We start from the raw sequence: 18277 nt of genomic DNA on the forward strand, positions 1-18277 counted from the left end.
TACTGTAGTGGGTGTGTGTAACTCAATGTACTGTGTAGGGCCGTTTTTATCGTTATTTTCTTTGTGTTGACGGTATAATAAAACCAGCATTCCAATTCAATTCAAACACCGAGTTTGTGTGTTCTCTGTGCTATTAGGCTACGTGATCCATCAGCGGGTGCGTTAGCATAAGTCCCGTTTTCCTGAACCCCCGATCCGTGAGGTATAAGTGTTCCTTGGCTGGACCGGGGACCAGATATCTGCACCGATCAATTGGGTGAGAACAACCCCAATACACCCTGCACTGTACAGTTTCAGTAAAATGTCCTCCGACTTGTATTCTACTGATGTATCAATATAATGCAACTTTGTTGATTGGTGCACTACAGTGACTCGACATGTTACATGCGAGTGTACTGACACTCTAAGATCCCTTTCAAATTCATCCCTAGCTAGTTCAACACCATTTATGGAGCACACATGTCATTCATTTTTTTTCTTCTAATGTGAAGTAGCTGACAATTATCAATATTGAATTTCATCTGCCATTTTGCTGCCCAATTACAGATTTTATCTGGTTCTCTTTCTGGGTTATCCAAAGCGTCATCAGACTTAACTGCTGCTACCGCAGCCACCAACCTCCTCCTGCCCTAAATAATTTCATTGTCAATTTCAGCATTGAGTTTCTGATTCCAAGCCATTAATCTAAATTAGAAATAAAAACAGAAAATGTTAGAAATACTCAGCAAGTTAGGCAGCATCTACGGAGAAAGAAACAGAGTTAATGTTTCAGATCGATGAACTGGAAGAAGTTGAAGATTAAAACAGTTTTTAAGCAAGTACAGAGGCAGAGAAAGGTGGGGGGGAGGAAGGGGAGGGGAGGAAAGAACATAAGAGAAGGTCTCTGATAGGGTGGAGGGCAGAAGTGATTAATTGACAAAAGGGACGATGGTGCAAGGCATGAAGGGTGGTAATGGGACAAGTAAAGAAACAAAAGTTGGGTCAAGAGGAGCTGTAAATGGCAACAGCAAAATCATTGCCAGCACTTGTGCCGTCTGAAAAAATGGGAGCAGTGGTTATTATCTGAAGTTACTGAAATCAACGTTGAGTCTGGAAGGTTATAAAGTGCCTAATCGAAAGATGAGGTGCTGTTCCTCGAGCTTACGTTGAGTTTCATTGGAACAGTGTAAGAGGCCGAGGACAGGAAGGTCAGAGTGGGAGTGGGATGGGGAATTAAAATGGCAAGTGACTGGCAGGTCAGGGTCATGCTTGCGGACTGAGCAGAGGTGTTCAGCAAAGTGATCATCCAAACTGCGTTTGGTCTCCTCAATGTCGAGCAGACCGCATTGTGAGCAGTGAATACAGTATACTAAGTTGAAAGAAGTACAAGTAAATCACTGTTTCACCTGGAAGGAATGTTTGGGGCTCTGGACGGTGAGAAGGGAGGAGGTGAAAGGGCAGGTATTGTAACTCCTGCGCTCGCATGGGAAGGTGACGTGGAGAGGAGCGGGCGTTGTGGGTGATGGAAAAGTGGACAAGGGTGTCACGGAGGGAGCGGTCCCTTTGGAATGCTGAAAGAGATGGGGAAGGGAAGATGTGTTTGGTGGTGGTATCATGCTGGAGGTAGCAGAAATGGTGGAGGATGATACGTTGAATCTGGAGGCTGTTGGGGTGGAAGGTGAAAACATGGGGGACCCTATCATGGTTCCGGGAGGGAGGGAAAGGGGTGAGGGCAGAAGTACGGGAAATAGGACGGACACTGTTGAGGGTCCTGTCAACTACAATGGAGGGGAATCCTCGGTTGAGGAAAAAGGAAGACATATCGGAAGCACTGGTGTGATGGCTCTGATGTTGCCATTTACAGCTCCTCTAGACCCATCTTCTGTTTCTTATCTTGTCCCATTACCACCCTCCTTGCCTTGCACCATCATCTCTTTTGTCATTTAATCACTCCTGCCCTCCATCCTATCAGAGACCTTCCTTTTTGTTCTTTCCTGCCCTCCCTTTCCTCCCTCCACCCTTTCCCTGGCTCTGTACTTGCTTAAAAACTGTGTAATCTTCAACTTCTTCCAGTTCTGACGAAGGGTCATCGACCTGAAACGTTAACTCTGTTTCTTTCTCCACAGATGCTACCTGACTTGCTGAGTCTTTCCAGCATTTTCTGTTTTTATTTCAGATTTCCAGCATCCGCAGTATTTTGCTTTCAATGTAAATTAGAAACTGTAAGGGGCCCCAGTATTGATCCTGAAGGCACTGCAGTAGTACTTCAGTTCACCGCCTCCCCCGCCACTTCAATTCATTCCTGTAACAAGTATCTGCTGCTGTCTTTCTTTCCGTTAACTTCTTATCCATATGCATATTTCATTGAATTCACGCTGGACTATCTATTAACCTTTGAAACTGAAACAGTATTGTACGAAAAAAATGAAAAGACATTAGAATTCAAGATGTTACAACCGAGGTACTGAAAGTGATAGGACGAAGGCAGCTTTGCTCCACTAGGTTTGTCGTAAAGTGCAAAAGATAGAACCCCCACTGAGCAACTGGGAAACCATTGCACTGGAAAGCACTTAAAGTGCCAAAATTGATTGGTGCGAGGATGGTTTCATTGCAGATCTCTCTATATGCTACCAGTTTCAGCATCTGTTTTTCTATATCCGTTGGTGCCCTTTGCCCTTCATTTTTTTTTTCCTGGCATTTTCATTCTTTTCCCATCTCCCCTCAAAGTAAATTAAGAAAAAAAGGAAAATAAAGGATGATTTTGATTAAAAAGATAAAATATTTGGAAGTTATTATAAAATCCTCTCTTCAATTTCTCTCTAAGATGTTGCCAGAACAGGTGTGAGGAACGGTTTCATACAGAGCAAATACTTTAAGGAGTCACTTTCATTCCACTGTCTTGAGCAATCCTTGCAGAAAGGAAATGTTTCAAAAAGTAGTCATGAACCCATGTTCTATTTCTCCTGTACATGTCAGCGCTATGACTAGGAAGGGAAATAATCCAGGGTGAGCCTATGTTCACACAAATGCAACCAAAACATTATCATATTATCAGAATTAGCCATTATTTTGTGCCACTTAGCACTGTAGGTGCAAACAGCAGTGAACGGCATGGTCCTACACTGATCTCTCCCAACACAGTTTCATAGCAAATTCGGCTAGATTTAGCACTTACACAGATGCAAATAAAAATGCGGTCATTTACTTATGATGTATTAGGCTCACTTTAGAGACTGATTTCCCATTGGTAATATCAATACTCTTTTTTTCCTTTGTCTTGTTGCTTTCTCCCCCTGGTTTTCCCTTTCTTGGAATCACTGATTCAAGCCTTGGAGAAGTATACTGCTTTGCTCACTTTGATATATTTATTGCAAACAGAATCCAAATTTAACCCTGTCCAAAATATAGCCCCAGTAACCTTTCGATACTTGTTACTGAAAAAGAAAGCCCTCCAGTGGACTCTGTGAAGACAGGCTGCTTGCTTTGTTCTAAAGTTAGTAAATTCCACCAAAGGTGCTTGGAGAAATAATCAAGCTACAGGTAGACTAGTTAGGAAATAGAGACTGTCAGCTAAACTGGTTCACATTGATAACCGTTTTTTTTCCAAAAAAGTCAAAAATAAAGGTGTTGAACCAGAAATGAGCTGATTTCAGAGGGAAGAAAGGGCACCTAGCTCAGATTAATTGCTTAGAAAATTAGCAGAGCAAACAGCAAATCAGCTGTAGAGATATTTAAATACAAGATGGATAAGGTACAGATTAAATACATTCCAACTGGAAGAATATGGCAGCATCAACGGCTCCTTGGATAAATATAGAGGGCAGAATAAAAATAAGGTTTTAAAAAGATATATATGATCAATAAAGGAAGGACTGGCAACTAAATACTGGCTACATAAAGAACAGGACTGGCAACAAAATATTGTAGGCTATAAAATAATCAGAAAGGGTAGGGAAAGAAGGAGGCGGGAGGTGGAGTAGCTGTACGAATTAGAGATAACATAATGGCAGTAGAAAAAGAGACATAACTGACAGAAGGATAGATTGAAATAAAAGATAAGGAATCGACCACCTTATAGTGGAAAGGAAGTGGCGGAAGAAATATATAAGCAAATATGTGAAATGAGTAAAGGACATAGAATAATAATCATGGGAGATTTAAACTATCCCCAAATAAAATGGCAAGAAGAGGTAGGTAAAGGGGTACAGGGAATGGAGTTTTTACAATGTGTGCAGGACTCCTTTCTTACCCACTATGTAAAAAGCTCAACAAGACAGGAAGCACTGCTGGATCTAGAAATGGGAAATGAACCAGAACAGATAAGAGAATTAAAGCATAGGGGAACATCTTGTCTATAGTGATCACAACATTCTAAAGTTTACGATAAAGATTGAGAAGGGCATAAGTAAGACAAAGACTAAAGTAATAAATCAGAAAAAAACTGATTTTCAGGGGATGAAAATGGAACTAGAGAAAATAAACTGGAAAAATTTACAGATAAACAATGAATTAGAATAGCAGTGGGAAACATTTAAAACGGTGATCAATAGAACCCAGGAGAAATATATCCCACTAAAAATCAAGAACTAGCCAATACTGATACACCGTGGATGAATAAAAAAATAAGGGCAAAACTGAAACTAAAGATAAAGGCATACACCAAGGACATAGACAACAAAGGAGAGGATGACAAAAGGGAATATGAAAAGGTTAGGAAAAAAGACAAAAAAACAATTAAGAAGGCAAAGAGAAACTACAAACTTAAATTATGAAGGAATATAAAAAGAAATAGTGAAGTATTCTACAGACACATAAATAACAAAAGAAAAATCAGGAGAGGGCAACTAAGGGATACGCACGATAAACTCACAGGTAATGACAGCGAAATGGCAGAAATATTAAATAATTACTTTGCCTTAGTATTTACCAGGGAGACTAACATGGTGGGCAGGACATTAGAAGAAGAGATCAAAAAGATATAAAGACATTTAAGATAGAAAGGGGGAGATAATTGGTAAACTCATCAAACCGAGAGAGGATAAAACCCCTCGACTGGGTGGATTGCATTCGCGCATATTAGACGAAGTTAGGGAAGAGATAGCAGAGGCACTATTACATATATATAAAAATTCATTAGAAAAGGGAATAGTGCCAGAGGACCGGCGGACAGCTAATGTGATTCCTATATTTTAAAAGGGTGATAGAACCAGTCCAGGGAACTATGGACCAATTAGTTTAACATTGGTGGTAGGAAAAATAATTGAATCCTTACTCAAAGATGTAATAGAAAAACATCTAGAAACTGAAAATATAATAAAGAGTAGTCAGCACGGATTTCAAAAGGGAAGGTCAGGCTTGACCAACCTTATTGAATTCTTTGAAGAAGTAACAGAAAGAGTAGACAAGTGTAATGCACTAGATGTAATATATTTAGATTTTCAAAAAGCCTTCGATAACGTACTGCGTTGTAGACACGTAACTAAGGTCAGAGCATGTGGAGCCAGGGGACAAGTAGCAGAATGGATAGCAAGCTGGATATAAAACAGAAAACAGAGAGTAGGGGTTAAACGTAGTTACTCAGACTGGCAAAAGGTGGAAAGTGGTGTTCCACAAGGATCGGTGCTGGGACCACTGCTGTACACTATTTACATAAATGATTTGGCCTCGGGAATCAAGGTTCAATTTCAAAATTTGCAGACGACACCAAATTGGGCGGTATCACTAATACCGAGGAGCATTGTGACAAAATACAGGAAGTCATTAATAAACTTGCAGAATGGGCATGTAATTGGCAAATGAATTTCAATATAGATAAGTGTGAGGTATTACATTTTGGTAGGAAGAATAAGGGCCACAAACTGCTTGGATAGTAAGAGTCTAAATGAGGTAGAGGAGCAGAGGGGTCAAGGGTATAGATACACAAATCACTAAAAGTAGCAACGCAGGTTAATAGGCCATAAATAAGCAAATCAAGCGCTGGGGTTCATTTCTCGAGGGATAGAATTGAAAAGCACAGAAGTTATGTTAAATTTGTATAGAACCTTGGTTGGACCACACTTGGAGTACTGTGAACAGTTCTGGTCTCCAAATTATAAGACAAAGAGGCACTGGAGAAGGTGCAAAAAAGATTTACTTGGATGATACCAGAACTGAGAGGTTATACCTATCAGGAAAGATTGAGCAGGCCAGGGCTCTTTTCTCGAGAAAAGAACGGGCTGAGGGGTGACCTGATAGAGGTCTTCAATATTATGAAAGGGTTTGATAAGGTAGACGTAGAGGAGATGTTTCCATTTGTAGGGGAGACAAGAACTAGGGGCCATAAATATAAGACAGTCGCTAATAAAACCAATTGGGAATTCGGGAGAAACTTCTTTACCCAGGAAGTGGTAAGAATGTGGAACTCGCTACCACAAGGATTAGTTGAGGCAACTAGCAAAGATGCATTTAAGGGGTAGCTAGATAAACACATGAGGAAGAAAGGAATGCTGATAGGGTTAGATGAAGTAGGGAGGGAGAAATCTCGTGTGGAGCATAAACACTGGCATGGACCTGTTGGGCCGAATGGCCTATTTCTGTGCTGAACATTCTACATAATTCCCTGAAATACAGTACAGTATAAAGTATAAAAGCAAGGAGGTTATGGTGAACCTTTATAAAATACTGTTTCAGCCGCAACTGGAGTATTGTGTCCAATTCTAGGCACTGCACTTTAGGAAGGATGTGAAGGCCTTAGAGAGTGTGCAGAAAAGATTTACTCGAATGGTTCCAGGGAAGAGGGACTTCAGCTACGTGGAGAGACTGGAGAAGCTTAGAGCAGAAAAGGTTCAGAGGAGATTTGATAGAGGTGTACAAAATAATGTGGGGTCTCGACAGAGTAGATAGAGACAAACTCTTTCCATTGGCATAAGGGTTGAGAACCAGAGGGCACAGATTTAAGGTGATTGGCAAAAGAACCAAAGGCAACAGGAGGAAAAATTTTTTACGCAGTGAGTGGTTATGATCTGGGATACACTGCCTGAAAGGGTGGTGGAGACAGATTCAATCGTGGCTTTAAAAGGGAATTGGATAAGTACCTGAAGGGAAAAAATTTGCAGGACTATGGGGAAAGGGCAGGGGAATGAGACTAACTGGACTGCTCTTGCAGAGAGCCGGCAAGGGCTCGATGGGCCAAATTGCCTCCTTCTGTGCTGTAACCATTCTATGATTCTAGAATACAGAAGAAAACTATGAGAAATATAAAGAATGCAAAAGAAAAGAAGATAGAACCTGGATTTATATAGTGCTTTTCACTTTCACAGGATGTTCCAAAGCTTTAGAAATGTACTTACTGTTGTTTTTTATCCAAACATAACAGCTAAATTGCACACAGCGAGGTTCCACAAACAATGAGGTGAATGACCAGTTAATCTGTTTTGCATCCAATTAAACAGGCAGACGGTACCTCCAACAATGCAGTACTCCCTCAGTGCTGCACTGAAATATCAGACTAGATTATGCATTAAGGTTTGGGGTGGGGCTTCAACCCGCAACTTTCTGAATCAATGGCGACAGTCTAGAGGGACAAGGAACCACTGTCAGTCCACGAGGACAGGATTGAAGGTGAGCGGGACAGAGTATGGAAAGTTGCATTCTGGATAAGTTGGAGTTTATGCAATGTGGACAAAGGAAGGCCAGCAAGGAGAGACTACTGGAATAACCGAGTCTGGATGTGACAAAAGCAAAGATAAAGGTTTCAACGGCAGAGGGGTTGTCATAAGGATGGAGGCAAACAATGACGCAGAGATGGAAATAAGCAGTCATGGTGATGGAAAGGGTGTGCAGGTTGCAGCTCAGCTCAGGGTTAACAGGACAGCAAGGTTTCGCACTTTGTAGTAGCCACCGGGACCGATGGCTTCGCTCTTCCTGATGTTCAGCTTGAGGGGGAGGAGACAATTTCGTAGCGGGGGGGGGGGGGGGGGGGGGAGTTGGGGGGGAGTGCACAGCGGGCTACCCAGTGGAACATGAGAATTTAATTGGGGCCCTCCAACTAGTGTAGGACCCTGCTACAAGTATTTTAAAAAGGCTCCAGCCTATTTTGGGCGGGACCACTGGCTGCCCCTTTTGAGCCCCTCTCGAAAATTGAGACGAGTGGGGCCCGGGCGGTAGGTAAATTTCCGCCTGCCTACCGCCCTGATTTCCAGCGTAAATGGGCGATAGGAAGACGGAAATCGCCCCGGTTGTTTGAGTTAGCAATTACAGGATTTCAGTTAACATGTGGCTGTAATCGGCATTTTCGTCACCACTAGTATGAGCCAGCAGCACAATTTGACCTTCCACTCTGGAATCACCTTCAGGAAACATGATATTTTCTACTTCTGTGTGTCACAAAGAACACCGACATCACAGTCAGAAAGAAGGATTGCTATTGCACCATAATGGAAATCGATTTAATTGAACCACGGACACTTCACTGCAGTCTAATCGATAACAGCATCTTACTACACTACATAGATGTGAACATTATATTAGTAAGATCTAGATCTTACACCGAAAAATATTTCAGTTCAGTGAAAGTGTCAGTTTGCACATTAAGCAAGCATCTGAGTAGCATTTAATGACTCAGGAAAATAAGCTTACACTTTATGTTAACCTTTTATAATGAATCAATCAAAAGTAAGTTTTTATAAAGTCAATTTAAAATGTCAATATGCAAGTACAGTATTAAACAGAATAAGTAACGAAGGCTAAGACATTACTTTTTAAACCGCAGAATGAAAATTTATATTTCACTTTTCATTGTGTTCTCAGTCTACACAATGAGCTGTACCATCTTGTCTGATGGGAGAAGTTAAACAGTGAATTGAATGGTAAATAGTGCACAATGCTTCACATTTCTGCAGTGTAACTTGTAATTCATAAAATATGTACTCGTTTACAATAAATGTCACTACTGCAATAGATTACAAGAGCAGGAAAATTCCAGAAACAGGTGAATTTTCAATTGTGACCAGCTGAAAAAACAACCAAGTCACTTCTGTGTACACTGTTAGGTTAATCCCTACAATGTTAATGTTTCAATTTTTTTTCTATTTTACTTTAGCACCTAGTGCTTTAACTCTAACAAAATTATTCTTCTTGTTATCAATTTCCTCTGGTTAGAATTCAATAAGCTTTTGGTTAGTGAAAGCAAAGTTACCCAATTTCAAAAAAACTGAAAGCCTACTTGACACCCAATTTAAAACATTTTTTAGTGCTGTGCGGCAAAATGTATTTTATGAGGGTATTTATCGCTTTATTTTTCATCTCTTCAGGCCACATACTATCTGTTATTGAGATGCCAAGTAGGTGTCCTGCTCCCAAGCTTTGCCTTAACATTCTGAACTGCCCACCCTTGCATGATTTAGGAGATGATTTCTTATTCAATGTTCTCGCTGTTCATCTCTGTGGAAAATCACTCAGCTTTACTGCCTCTCTCTGGATTACTGAATTCAGCTTAGATTAGCCTCGATTTTAACTCCCCCCGCGTGGTGAAAACTAGGCGGGGGATGGGGCAGGAGTGGAGGGGGTAGTTGAAATGGAGTGGGGGACCGACTCACTCCCTTCCCGTCCCGATCTGGCCAACTCCAATTGTAAATTGCAGGTGGCAAAAGTATACCCGCTCCAAGCCGACTGGGTCATCTTTAAATATGCAGGTTGGGCTCCAATTATGTCATTAGGACCCGATCTGCCATTTTAACCTGAGGTCTGAGCAGTGGCGGGTTCCCTACCAGGCCAAACCTTCCAAGCTTTTTATGTTTTTCTACATTTCATTGTGGGTCAGGAGAAGCAGGAGTGCTCCTCCAGGCCCCACAAGGAGGACTTGGGCCAGGCCTACTCGACCTTCGCCCCCCTCACCCACCCCTCCTGCGAGGGACTTACCTTGTGTCTAGGGCTGCAGCGAATGTTCCCAGCAGCCAGATCCCAGAACCTCTGCCGGATCGATAGCCTCCAGATGTTCTGGCCATATATAAACTTTGGTGTTTACTGATTCAATGAAAAATCCTCTATTGCTCCCTCAGTCTCGAGGTAAATTGAATTATAGCCGAGTAGCTCATTGACACAGTCTGAGTATTTACTCTATTCTTCAAAATAGCACCATGATGCAAGTATACAGACATGTGGAATAGGCTCTCTGGTTTTGGCAGTCGCTACAGGAGATAACTGGTCTGATGGCATCTTGCAAGACCAATGAAAATCTGGGTTTGCGATGCCATTGGTCCTTTAGGGGTCATAGTCTTAATATTTCTATGAGCCACAGATAGCAGGAGAGCCATGACATTGAGCAGTAGTCAGGATATCAGGCTGTTGGAAAACAGGATGCAATGAACAGGAATTGCAGGCTACAGACTTCCCCAAATTATGTATTTGTAAGGCAACACAGCGGAGATTTTCCACATTCGCACGAAACAGGGGGTGAAGTTGGTGGTGCGGCTGCGGCATCGCCCACCCGAAGCTAGTGTCGGAAAGCTCGATCCATTTTCAGTTTCGGGTCTGATTTGAATGTCGCCGGCGAGCTCCAGGTGCTAAACAGGCGATCCACTGCAGCTTGCCGGTTATGGGAAGACGGGAAATGGGCCGCTCCCTCATCGAGCTGCCGGCAGGTCGGGCTTAGGGCGGCTGGGGGGCGGGGGTGAAGAGCAGCCGATCCCGGAGTGGGTTGAGCACGGGTCAGCAGTGGGCCGTAGTACTTTTGTAGAGCCAGGGGGACTACTCTTGCTCCTCCTGGCCCCACAAAAAATTCTCCCAAAACATTTTTGAGTCTTTTCTGGAGCAATCACCAGCTGTCTTGGTCGCTCGCCGTATGGTACAAAAGCAACCTCTATCTATTTGTCACTGAAAATTGCAATCGGGGTCCTGCAATTAGTGTAGGGCCTTAATTTGCATATGTAACGACCCCAATCTCCACAAATGGAGTGAGAGGGCCTAGTAGGGACCTTCATTCCCTCCAATTTGTCACCCAGGCACTTATCTTTGTAGGCCTCAATCTCTGCCGAGGCCTGCAAAGCTGCAGCTCCAGCCATTTTCAAGGCTCTTCACTCTTGTATCTTGCAGTCTCTTCAGGTGCTGCTTGGCAATTTGCAGGCCCACCTGAAAATTTCATCAGGTAGGACTTGGGCGTCAATGGCGTTCCCCCCTTCTGATTTTCAACAGCCTGCCGGCCATCTGTCTTTCAGGGCAGAAATGGACAGCCAGCGGCTGAAAATTGATCCCCTCCCACCCCAGCCTCCCCCCCCCACTTCGACTGGGACAATGGAAACAATCCCAACTTTTCAATTTTTTGGAAGGTTTTCTTGGGGCTTGAGAAGAAATGTGATTTCCAAACGCATTACAACACTTTATCAATAAACAGAGCAGAATCGCCACAGTTAATACGAGTTGGATTTAGAGAGAATTTACTCATTTAAAGGAAATTCGTAACATTGACTATAGTGGAAACAGTTCATTCACTGCTGGGTTTCATTTATAAAGTATTTGTGTTCAGTCTTCTGCATTAGTTTATAGTCCAAGTTAAATACTACACCAATTCGATGTTACTACTCCAATATCGCATAATTTATCTGCAGCACCTGAAAATAAATGACATATACCAAAAGGCAAATCTTCACATTAACAGCTAAGTGACGGAAAATCAGTGGAGTTTTTTCAATTCAGTTCAAAATGGACTTTAAAATGGATTTCACTTATTAATCAGGTAACCTTTAGTGATCAAATCAAACAGCAACTCGGTAAAAATGATTAGTGCCAGTGTTAGTGTCACTAGGAAGAATTGTACCTTACCAACTACATTCGCCATTAGGTCAACAATGCATTCATCTGCAAAAGCCCAAGGTAAGGAACCACCAAAATGCCCATGAACACCTCTGCAAGATAAACACATAGAAAGAAGAAACAATTAACTTGCATTTAAGTAGCACCTTTCATAATATCAAGATGTCCCAATGCACTTAGTAGCCAATAAATTACTTTTGAAGTGCAGTCACTGTTGTTTTTGTAGGCAAGCGCAGCAGCCAATTTACACACAGCAAAGTCCAACAAACAGCGATGCGATGAACGTTTGTTTGACACCCTATGTCTAAAATTCGGTTGCCCTGAACGCGTCTGGCGCCGGGCCCGCTGTGTTCAGGAAAATCAAGTCTACATTCAGCCTAAATCGACCGCTGCAGGCCATCATCAAAAAGGTAAGTATTTAAAAAAGTACTTAGCTGAATATGGAGCTGGGAGGTACAGGAGTGCGCCTCCCGGCTCCACATTAAAATCACGGGCCGCTGCTGGCCATCGCTCGCCTCTTCCCGATCGCCCTCCTCTCCCAGTCTCACCCCCCCAACCGCCTTCACTTCCCCTTTAAGCACTTAACTGAGGGCCGCCAGCCTGAAATTACAAGCCTCTTCACCGGCCAGCTGCCTGATGATACACAGGAGATGTCCGCAGCTCGTCGGTCTCCTTTAAATGAGGCCTGAGGCGCAATTTCGGGTGTGCCTTGGGCCTAACCGTTGAGGTGCAGGAATCCTAGGGTCAGGCTGCTTTAAATATTTTGGATGGCTGCTTACACTGTTTCCGGTGCAATTGGGGCATCCACTTTACCAGAGGGAGGGAAGAATTTTGCCGCGTCATCTTGAAACGGTGCCGGTGATCACAGAACTATTCTGAAAATTTTTTTTTAAAGTGCTTCTGCCTTCTGGTAGTTTCAACAGTCAATGTTACTGCAAAATTGACCTTTAAATCCCCCCTTCATGGCCCTTGCAGCACTAGATTCCGGGGACTCACAGGCAGGATATGCTCAAGGCCAGGAGGAGCATTCCTGGGCTTCCTGTGACCTGGATGCTCATTAACATCAGCTTTTGCTGGTGGGTCCGAGACTGTGCTGCCCTTTGTCGGGCCTGCGGTTAAAATAGCTATCGGCAAGTTTGTCCTTTAAATTAGGCCTCTGCTTGTTTTGAGTCATAGAAACATAGAAAGGTTACAGCACGGATGGAGGCAATTCGGCCCATCGAGTCCGCGCCGGCTCTATGCACGAGCAATCCAGCTAGTCCCACTCCCTCGCCCTATCCCCATGCACATTTTTTCGTTTCAAGTACTTATCCAGTTCCCTTTTGAAGGCCATGATTGAATCTGCCTCTACCGCACCCTTGGGCAGTGCATTCCAGATCCCAAACACTCGCTGAGTAAAGAAGTTTTTCACCTTTGGTTCTTTTGCCAATCATCTTAAATCTATGCCCTCTGGTTCTTGACCCTTCCGCCAATGGGAATAGTTTCTCTCTATCTAGACCCTTCATGATTTTGAATACCTCTATCAAATCTCCTCGCAACCTTCTCTGTTCCAAGGAGAACAATCCCAGCTTCTCCAGTCTATCCACATAATTTAAGTCCCTCATCCCTTGAATCATTCTAGTAAATCTCTGCACCCTCTCTAAGGCCTTCACATTCTTCCTAAAGTGCAGTGCCCAGAACTGGACACAATACTCCTGTTGCGGTTGAATCCGTGCTTTATAAAGGTTCATCATGACTTCCTTGCTTTTGTACTCTATGCCTCTATTTATAAAGCACAGGGCCCCGTATGTTTTGTTAACCACTTTCTCAACCTGCCCTGACACCTTCAACAATTTGTGCACATATACCCCCAGATCCCTCTGTTCCTCTACCCCTTTCAGAATTGTGCCCTCTAGTTTATATTGCCTCTCCTCATTTTTCCTACTGAAATGCATCACCTCGCATTTTTCCGCATTAAACTTCATCTGTCACGTTTATTGTTTATTCGTTCATGGGATGTGGTTGTCGCTGGCGAGGCAGGCATTTATTGCCCATCCCTAATTGCCCTTGAGAAAGTGGTGGTGAGCCGCCTTTTTGAACCGCTGCAGTCAGTGTGGTGAAGGTTCTCCCACAGTGCTGTTTGGAAGGGAGTTCCAGGATTTTGACCCAGTGACGATGAAGGAACGGCGATATATTTCCAAGTCGGGATGGTGTGTGACTTGAAGGGGAACGTGTAGGTGGTGTTGTTCCCATGTACCTGCTGTTCTTGTCCTTCTAGGTGGTAGAGGTCGCGGGTTTGGGAGGTGCTGTCGAAGAAGCCTTGGCGAGTTGCTGCAGTGCATCCTGTGGATGGTACACACTGCAGCCACTGTGCACCGGTGGTGAAGGGAGTGAATGTTTAGGATGGTGGATGGGGTGCCAATCAAGCGGGCTGCTTTGTCCTGGATGGTGTCGAGCTTCTTGAGAGTTGTTGGAGCTGCACTCATCCAGGCAAGTGGAGAGTATTCCATCACACTCCTGACTTGTGCCTTGTAGATGGTGGAAAGGCTTTGGGGAGTCAGGAGGTGAGTCACTCGCCGCAGAATACCCAGCCTCTGATCTGCTCTTGTAGCCACGTTTCTGCCCATGCCACCATTATGTCCATATCCTCTTGAAGTCGATTACTATCCTCCTCATTGTTCACTACCCTTCCAACTTTTGTTTCATCCACAAATTTTGAAATTGTGCCCTGTACACCCAAGTCCAAGTCATTAATATATATCAAAAAAAGCAGTGGACCCAGCATCGACCCCTGGGGAACTGTAGAAATGCATAAAGAGTTACTTGACCATGTTAATGTAGAAATGCATGAACAGTTACTTGACCATAGTAAAGAAGAAAAGCATGATGGATATTTGACCAATGTTAACTCCTTGACTCCCATAATGGGGTAGCTACAGCACACGCACACAGAAAGACACAATTGTGTAATTACGTTTAAGCCTTGGTATGTTGATAATTAAGTTGGCTGTCCAGGTGCTTGGTACTGTCTGCCCCCCACCCCCCCACCCCGAGCAGATAAGGGTATTGCTGACTATAAAATATAATGAGAATACAGTTTCTTGAGAGGCCATGTGGCCTTGAGACTGACTTCAGCCCTACTGATAAGCCAGCTTTAGAATTTAGGGAGGGTAGTGTTCTCAGGCCTATGAGGCCTACGTGCCAAAACAGGAATAAGCTATGGATGTCCAGAGGGGGCAGGCTCACTGCTTGATTGACCAACTACCTGAACCAATTAAGAATGTACATGTACGCCCATATTCTACACAGGTAGGTGTTATTAATTAAACTGTATAAATGTGAACTGTTTTCATTTGTTCAGTGAAGAGGTTATTCTGACCATTGTTCAGAATACTAATTGACTTGTATACAAGTCAATTAAAGTAAAACTTTTCCCTTTGTGATACTGGTCTGAGTGTGTTAGTGCATTGGTATAGTGTTAAGTTTCGACAGAACACCACTGCAGTTAAAATCCTCCCTTCTGATGTCTTGAGGAGTGTACATATTACAGAGAGGGAGGTGCTGGAAGTCTTAACGCGCATCAAGGTAGATAAATCTCCGGGACCTGATGAAATGTATCCCAGGACGTTATGGGAGGTTAGGGAGGAAATTGCGGGTCCCCTAGCAGAGATATTTGAATCATCCACCGCTACAGGTGAGGTGCCTGAAGATTGGAGGGTAGCAAATGTTGTGCCTTTGTTTAAGAAGGGCGGCAGGGAAAAGCCTGGGAACTACAGACCAGTGAGCCTGACATCTGTAGTGGGTAAGTTGTTAGAGGGTATTCTGAGGGACAGAATCTACAGGCATTTGGAGAGGCAGGGACTAATTAGGAACAGTCCGCATGGTTTTGTGAGAGGAAAATCATGTCTCACGAATTTGATTGAGTTTTTTGAAGGGGTAACCAAGAAGATAGATGAGGGCTGTGCAGTAGACGTGGTCTACATGGACTTCAGCAAAGCATTTGACAAGGTACCGCATGGTAGGTTGTTACATAAGGTTAAATCTCATGGGATCCAAGGTGAGGTAGCCAATTGGATACAAAATTGGCTTGACGACAGAAGACAGAGGGTGGTTGTCGAGGGTTGTTTTTCAAACTGGATGCCTGTGTCCAGCGGTGTGCCTCAGGGATCGGTGCTGGGTCCGCTGTTATTTGTTATTTATATTAATGATTTGGATGAGAATTTAGGAGGCATGGTTAGTAAGTTTGCAGATGACACCAAGATTGGTGGCATTGTGGACAGTGAAGAAGGTTATCTAGGATTGCAACGGGATCTTGATAAATTGGGCCAGTGGGCCGATGAATGGCAGATGGAGTTTAATTTAGATAAATGTGAGGTGATGCATTTTGGTAGATCGAATCGGGCCAGGACCTACTCCGTTAATGGTAGGGCGTTGGGGAGAGTTATAGAACAAAGAGATCTAGGAGTACAGATTCATAGCTCCTTGAAAGTGGAGTCACAGGTGGATAGGGTGGTGAAGAAGGCATTCAGCATGCTTGGTTTCATTGGTCAGAACATTGAATGCAGGAGTTGGGATGTCTTGTTGAAGTTGTACAGGGCATTGGTGAGGCCACACTTGGAGTACTGTGTACAGTTCTGGTCACCCTATTATAGAAAGGATATTATTAAACTAGAAAGAGTGCAGAAAAGATTTACTAGGATGCTACCGGGACTTGATGGTTTGACTTACAGGGAGAGGTTAGACAGACTGGGACTTTATTCCCTGGAGAGTAGGAGGTTAAGGGGTGATCTTATAGAAGTCTATAAAATAATGAGGGGCATAGATAAGGTCGATAGTCAAAATCTTTTCCCAAAGGTAGGGGAGTCTATAACGAGGGGGCACAGATTTAAGGTGAGAGGGGAGAGATACAAAAGGATCCAGAGGGGCAATTTTTTCACTCAAAGGGTGGTGAGTGTCTGGAACGAGCTGCCAGAGGCAGTAGTAGAGGCGGGTACAATTTTGTCTTTTAAAAAGCATTTGGACAGTTACATGGGGAAGATGGGTATCGAGGGATATGGGCCAAGTGCAGGCAATTGGGACTAGCTTAGTGGTATAAACTGGGCGACATGGACATGTTGGGCCGAAGGGCCTGTTTCCATGTTGTAACTTCTATGATTCTATGATTCTATGATTCTATGTCAACAAGCTGATCTGTGGTAGATTTTAACGATAGGTTACCATAGCAACTGTGTTCTGTATTTGTTCTGTTAAGTGCTGCGGAAGGGAAACTTCAAGCGGTGCAAGAGCATTCAAATCTAAAGAGATCTATCCCGGGGCCAGCGGTGAGTGAAGAACTGAGGTCTTAGAGAATTGAGATCTCAAGTTAACTACGGCGTTGAAGTCGGGATTACATAGTAGCTGTTTCGAGAAAGGAGCTGGACATTAGGCTTTCACTGGAGAAAAATGTGCCTGCTTGATCCTTGTTACTGAGTGTCGACATTTATTCTGAATATAGTAATAAATCTATAATGATCTTTCTTCTGTCAACCTATCTCCTTCACCCTTTCGTTGACAAGGTCTATGTTAGATTTTGTGGCAACACCGAGAATAGTATGTGCATGCGTTCCAGCGTGTACCTGCATTCTGGTGTGTACCTGTATTCCAGTGTGCACCTGCATTTCAGTGTGTACCTACATTTTGGTGTGTACCAGCATTCCAGTGTGCATCTGCATTCTGGTGCGAATTTGCATTCCAGTGTGTATCTACATTCCAGTATGGACCTGCATTCCAGTGTGTATCTACATTCCAGTATGGACCTGCATTCCAGTGTGTATCTACATTCCAGTATGGACCTGCATTCCAGTGTGTATCTACATTCCAGTATGTACCTGCATTCCAGTGTGTAGCTACATTCCAGTATGTACCTGCATTCCAGTACGTACCTGCATTTTGGTGCATACCTGCATTCCAATATGTACCTGCATTTCGGTGTGCACCTGCATTCTAGTGTGCATCTGATTGTAGTTACCAGTAGACACATGGCAGTCTACTGTAGTTTTATATTTTAATTCCACAATGCATGTGTTTGAAATGAACTTTTAAGACAGAGTTCAAAGTTTTCCTTCCCAGCTTGTAAAATTAAGCTAAAGGATACAATGCTCACCAACAATACAAACTGCCTCTTCAACTGGCAAAGCGTATTTAATCTGTGGTTGCTTTGAAAGCTCTGTAACTATACAAAAGTGATCTACTCTGATCTGCAAACCATTTATTCCTTTTCTTGGCCAATACTATGTACCATTGACAACAACCCTGAAGACCCTAACAGCCTAAACGATCCAATCTCTACCACTGCACGTGGGAGTACATGATGTTAATTTAGAGCTTTATTCTGCTACCATTTAATTCATAGTGCAATGAATAGTGGTCATGGAGATCATTTGTTTGCAGTGAGGAAGTTGATTAGTCTCTATTAGAAAAGTTGGACCCAATTCAGTTACATTCCAGCTCATATCTTTCTCTTCCCTCTCATTCATGGTTTAGGTGGGTGTCC

General features: G+C 43.2%; 1 protein-coding gene across 1 annotated transcript in view; it reads right to left on the reverse strand.

Moving 5' to 3' along the window:
• Positions 1-18277, reverse strand: part of kynu (kynureninase) — a 176738-nt gene that overhangs the window by 99078 nt on the left and 59383 nt on the right. Inside the window, exon 4 of the mRNA XM_067987195.1 lies at positions 11776-11858. Within this exon, the coding sequence (XP_067843296.1) occupies positions 11776-11858 (83 nt within the window). The remainder of the gene's footprint in view (positions 1-11775; positions 11859-18277) is intronic.

This window comes from Heptranchias perlo, chromosome 7 (assembly GCF_035084215.1).
Source record: "Heptranchias perlo isolate sHepPer1 chromosome 7, sHepPer1.hap1, whole genome shotgun sequence".
Lineage (NCBI taxonomy): Eukaryota > Metazoa > Chordata > Chondrichthyes > Hexanchiformes > Hexanchidae > Heptranchias > Heptranchias perlo.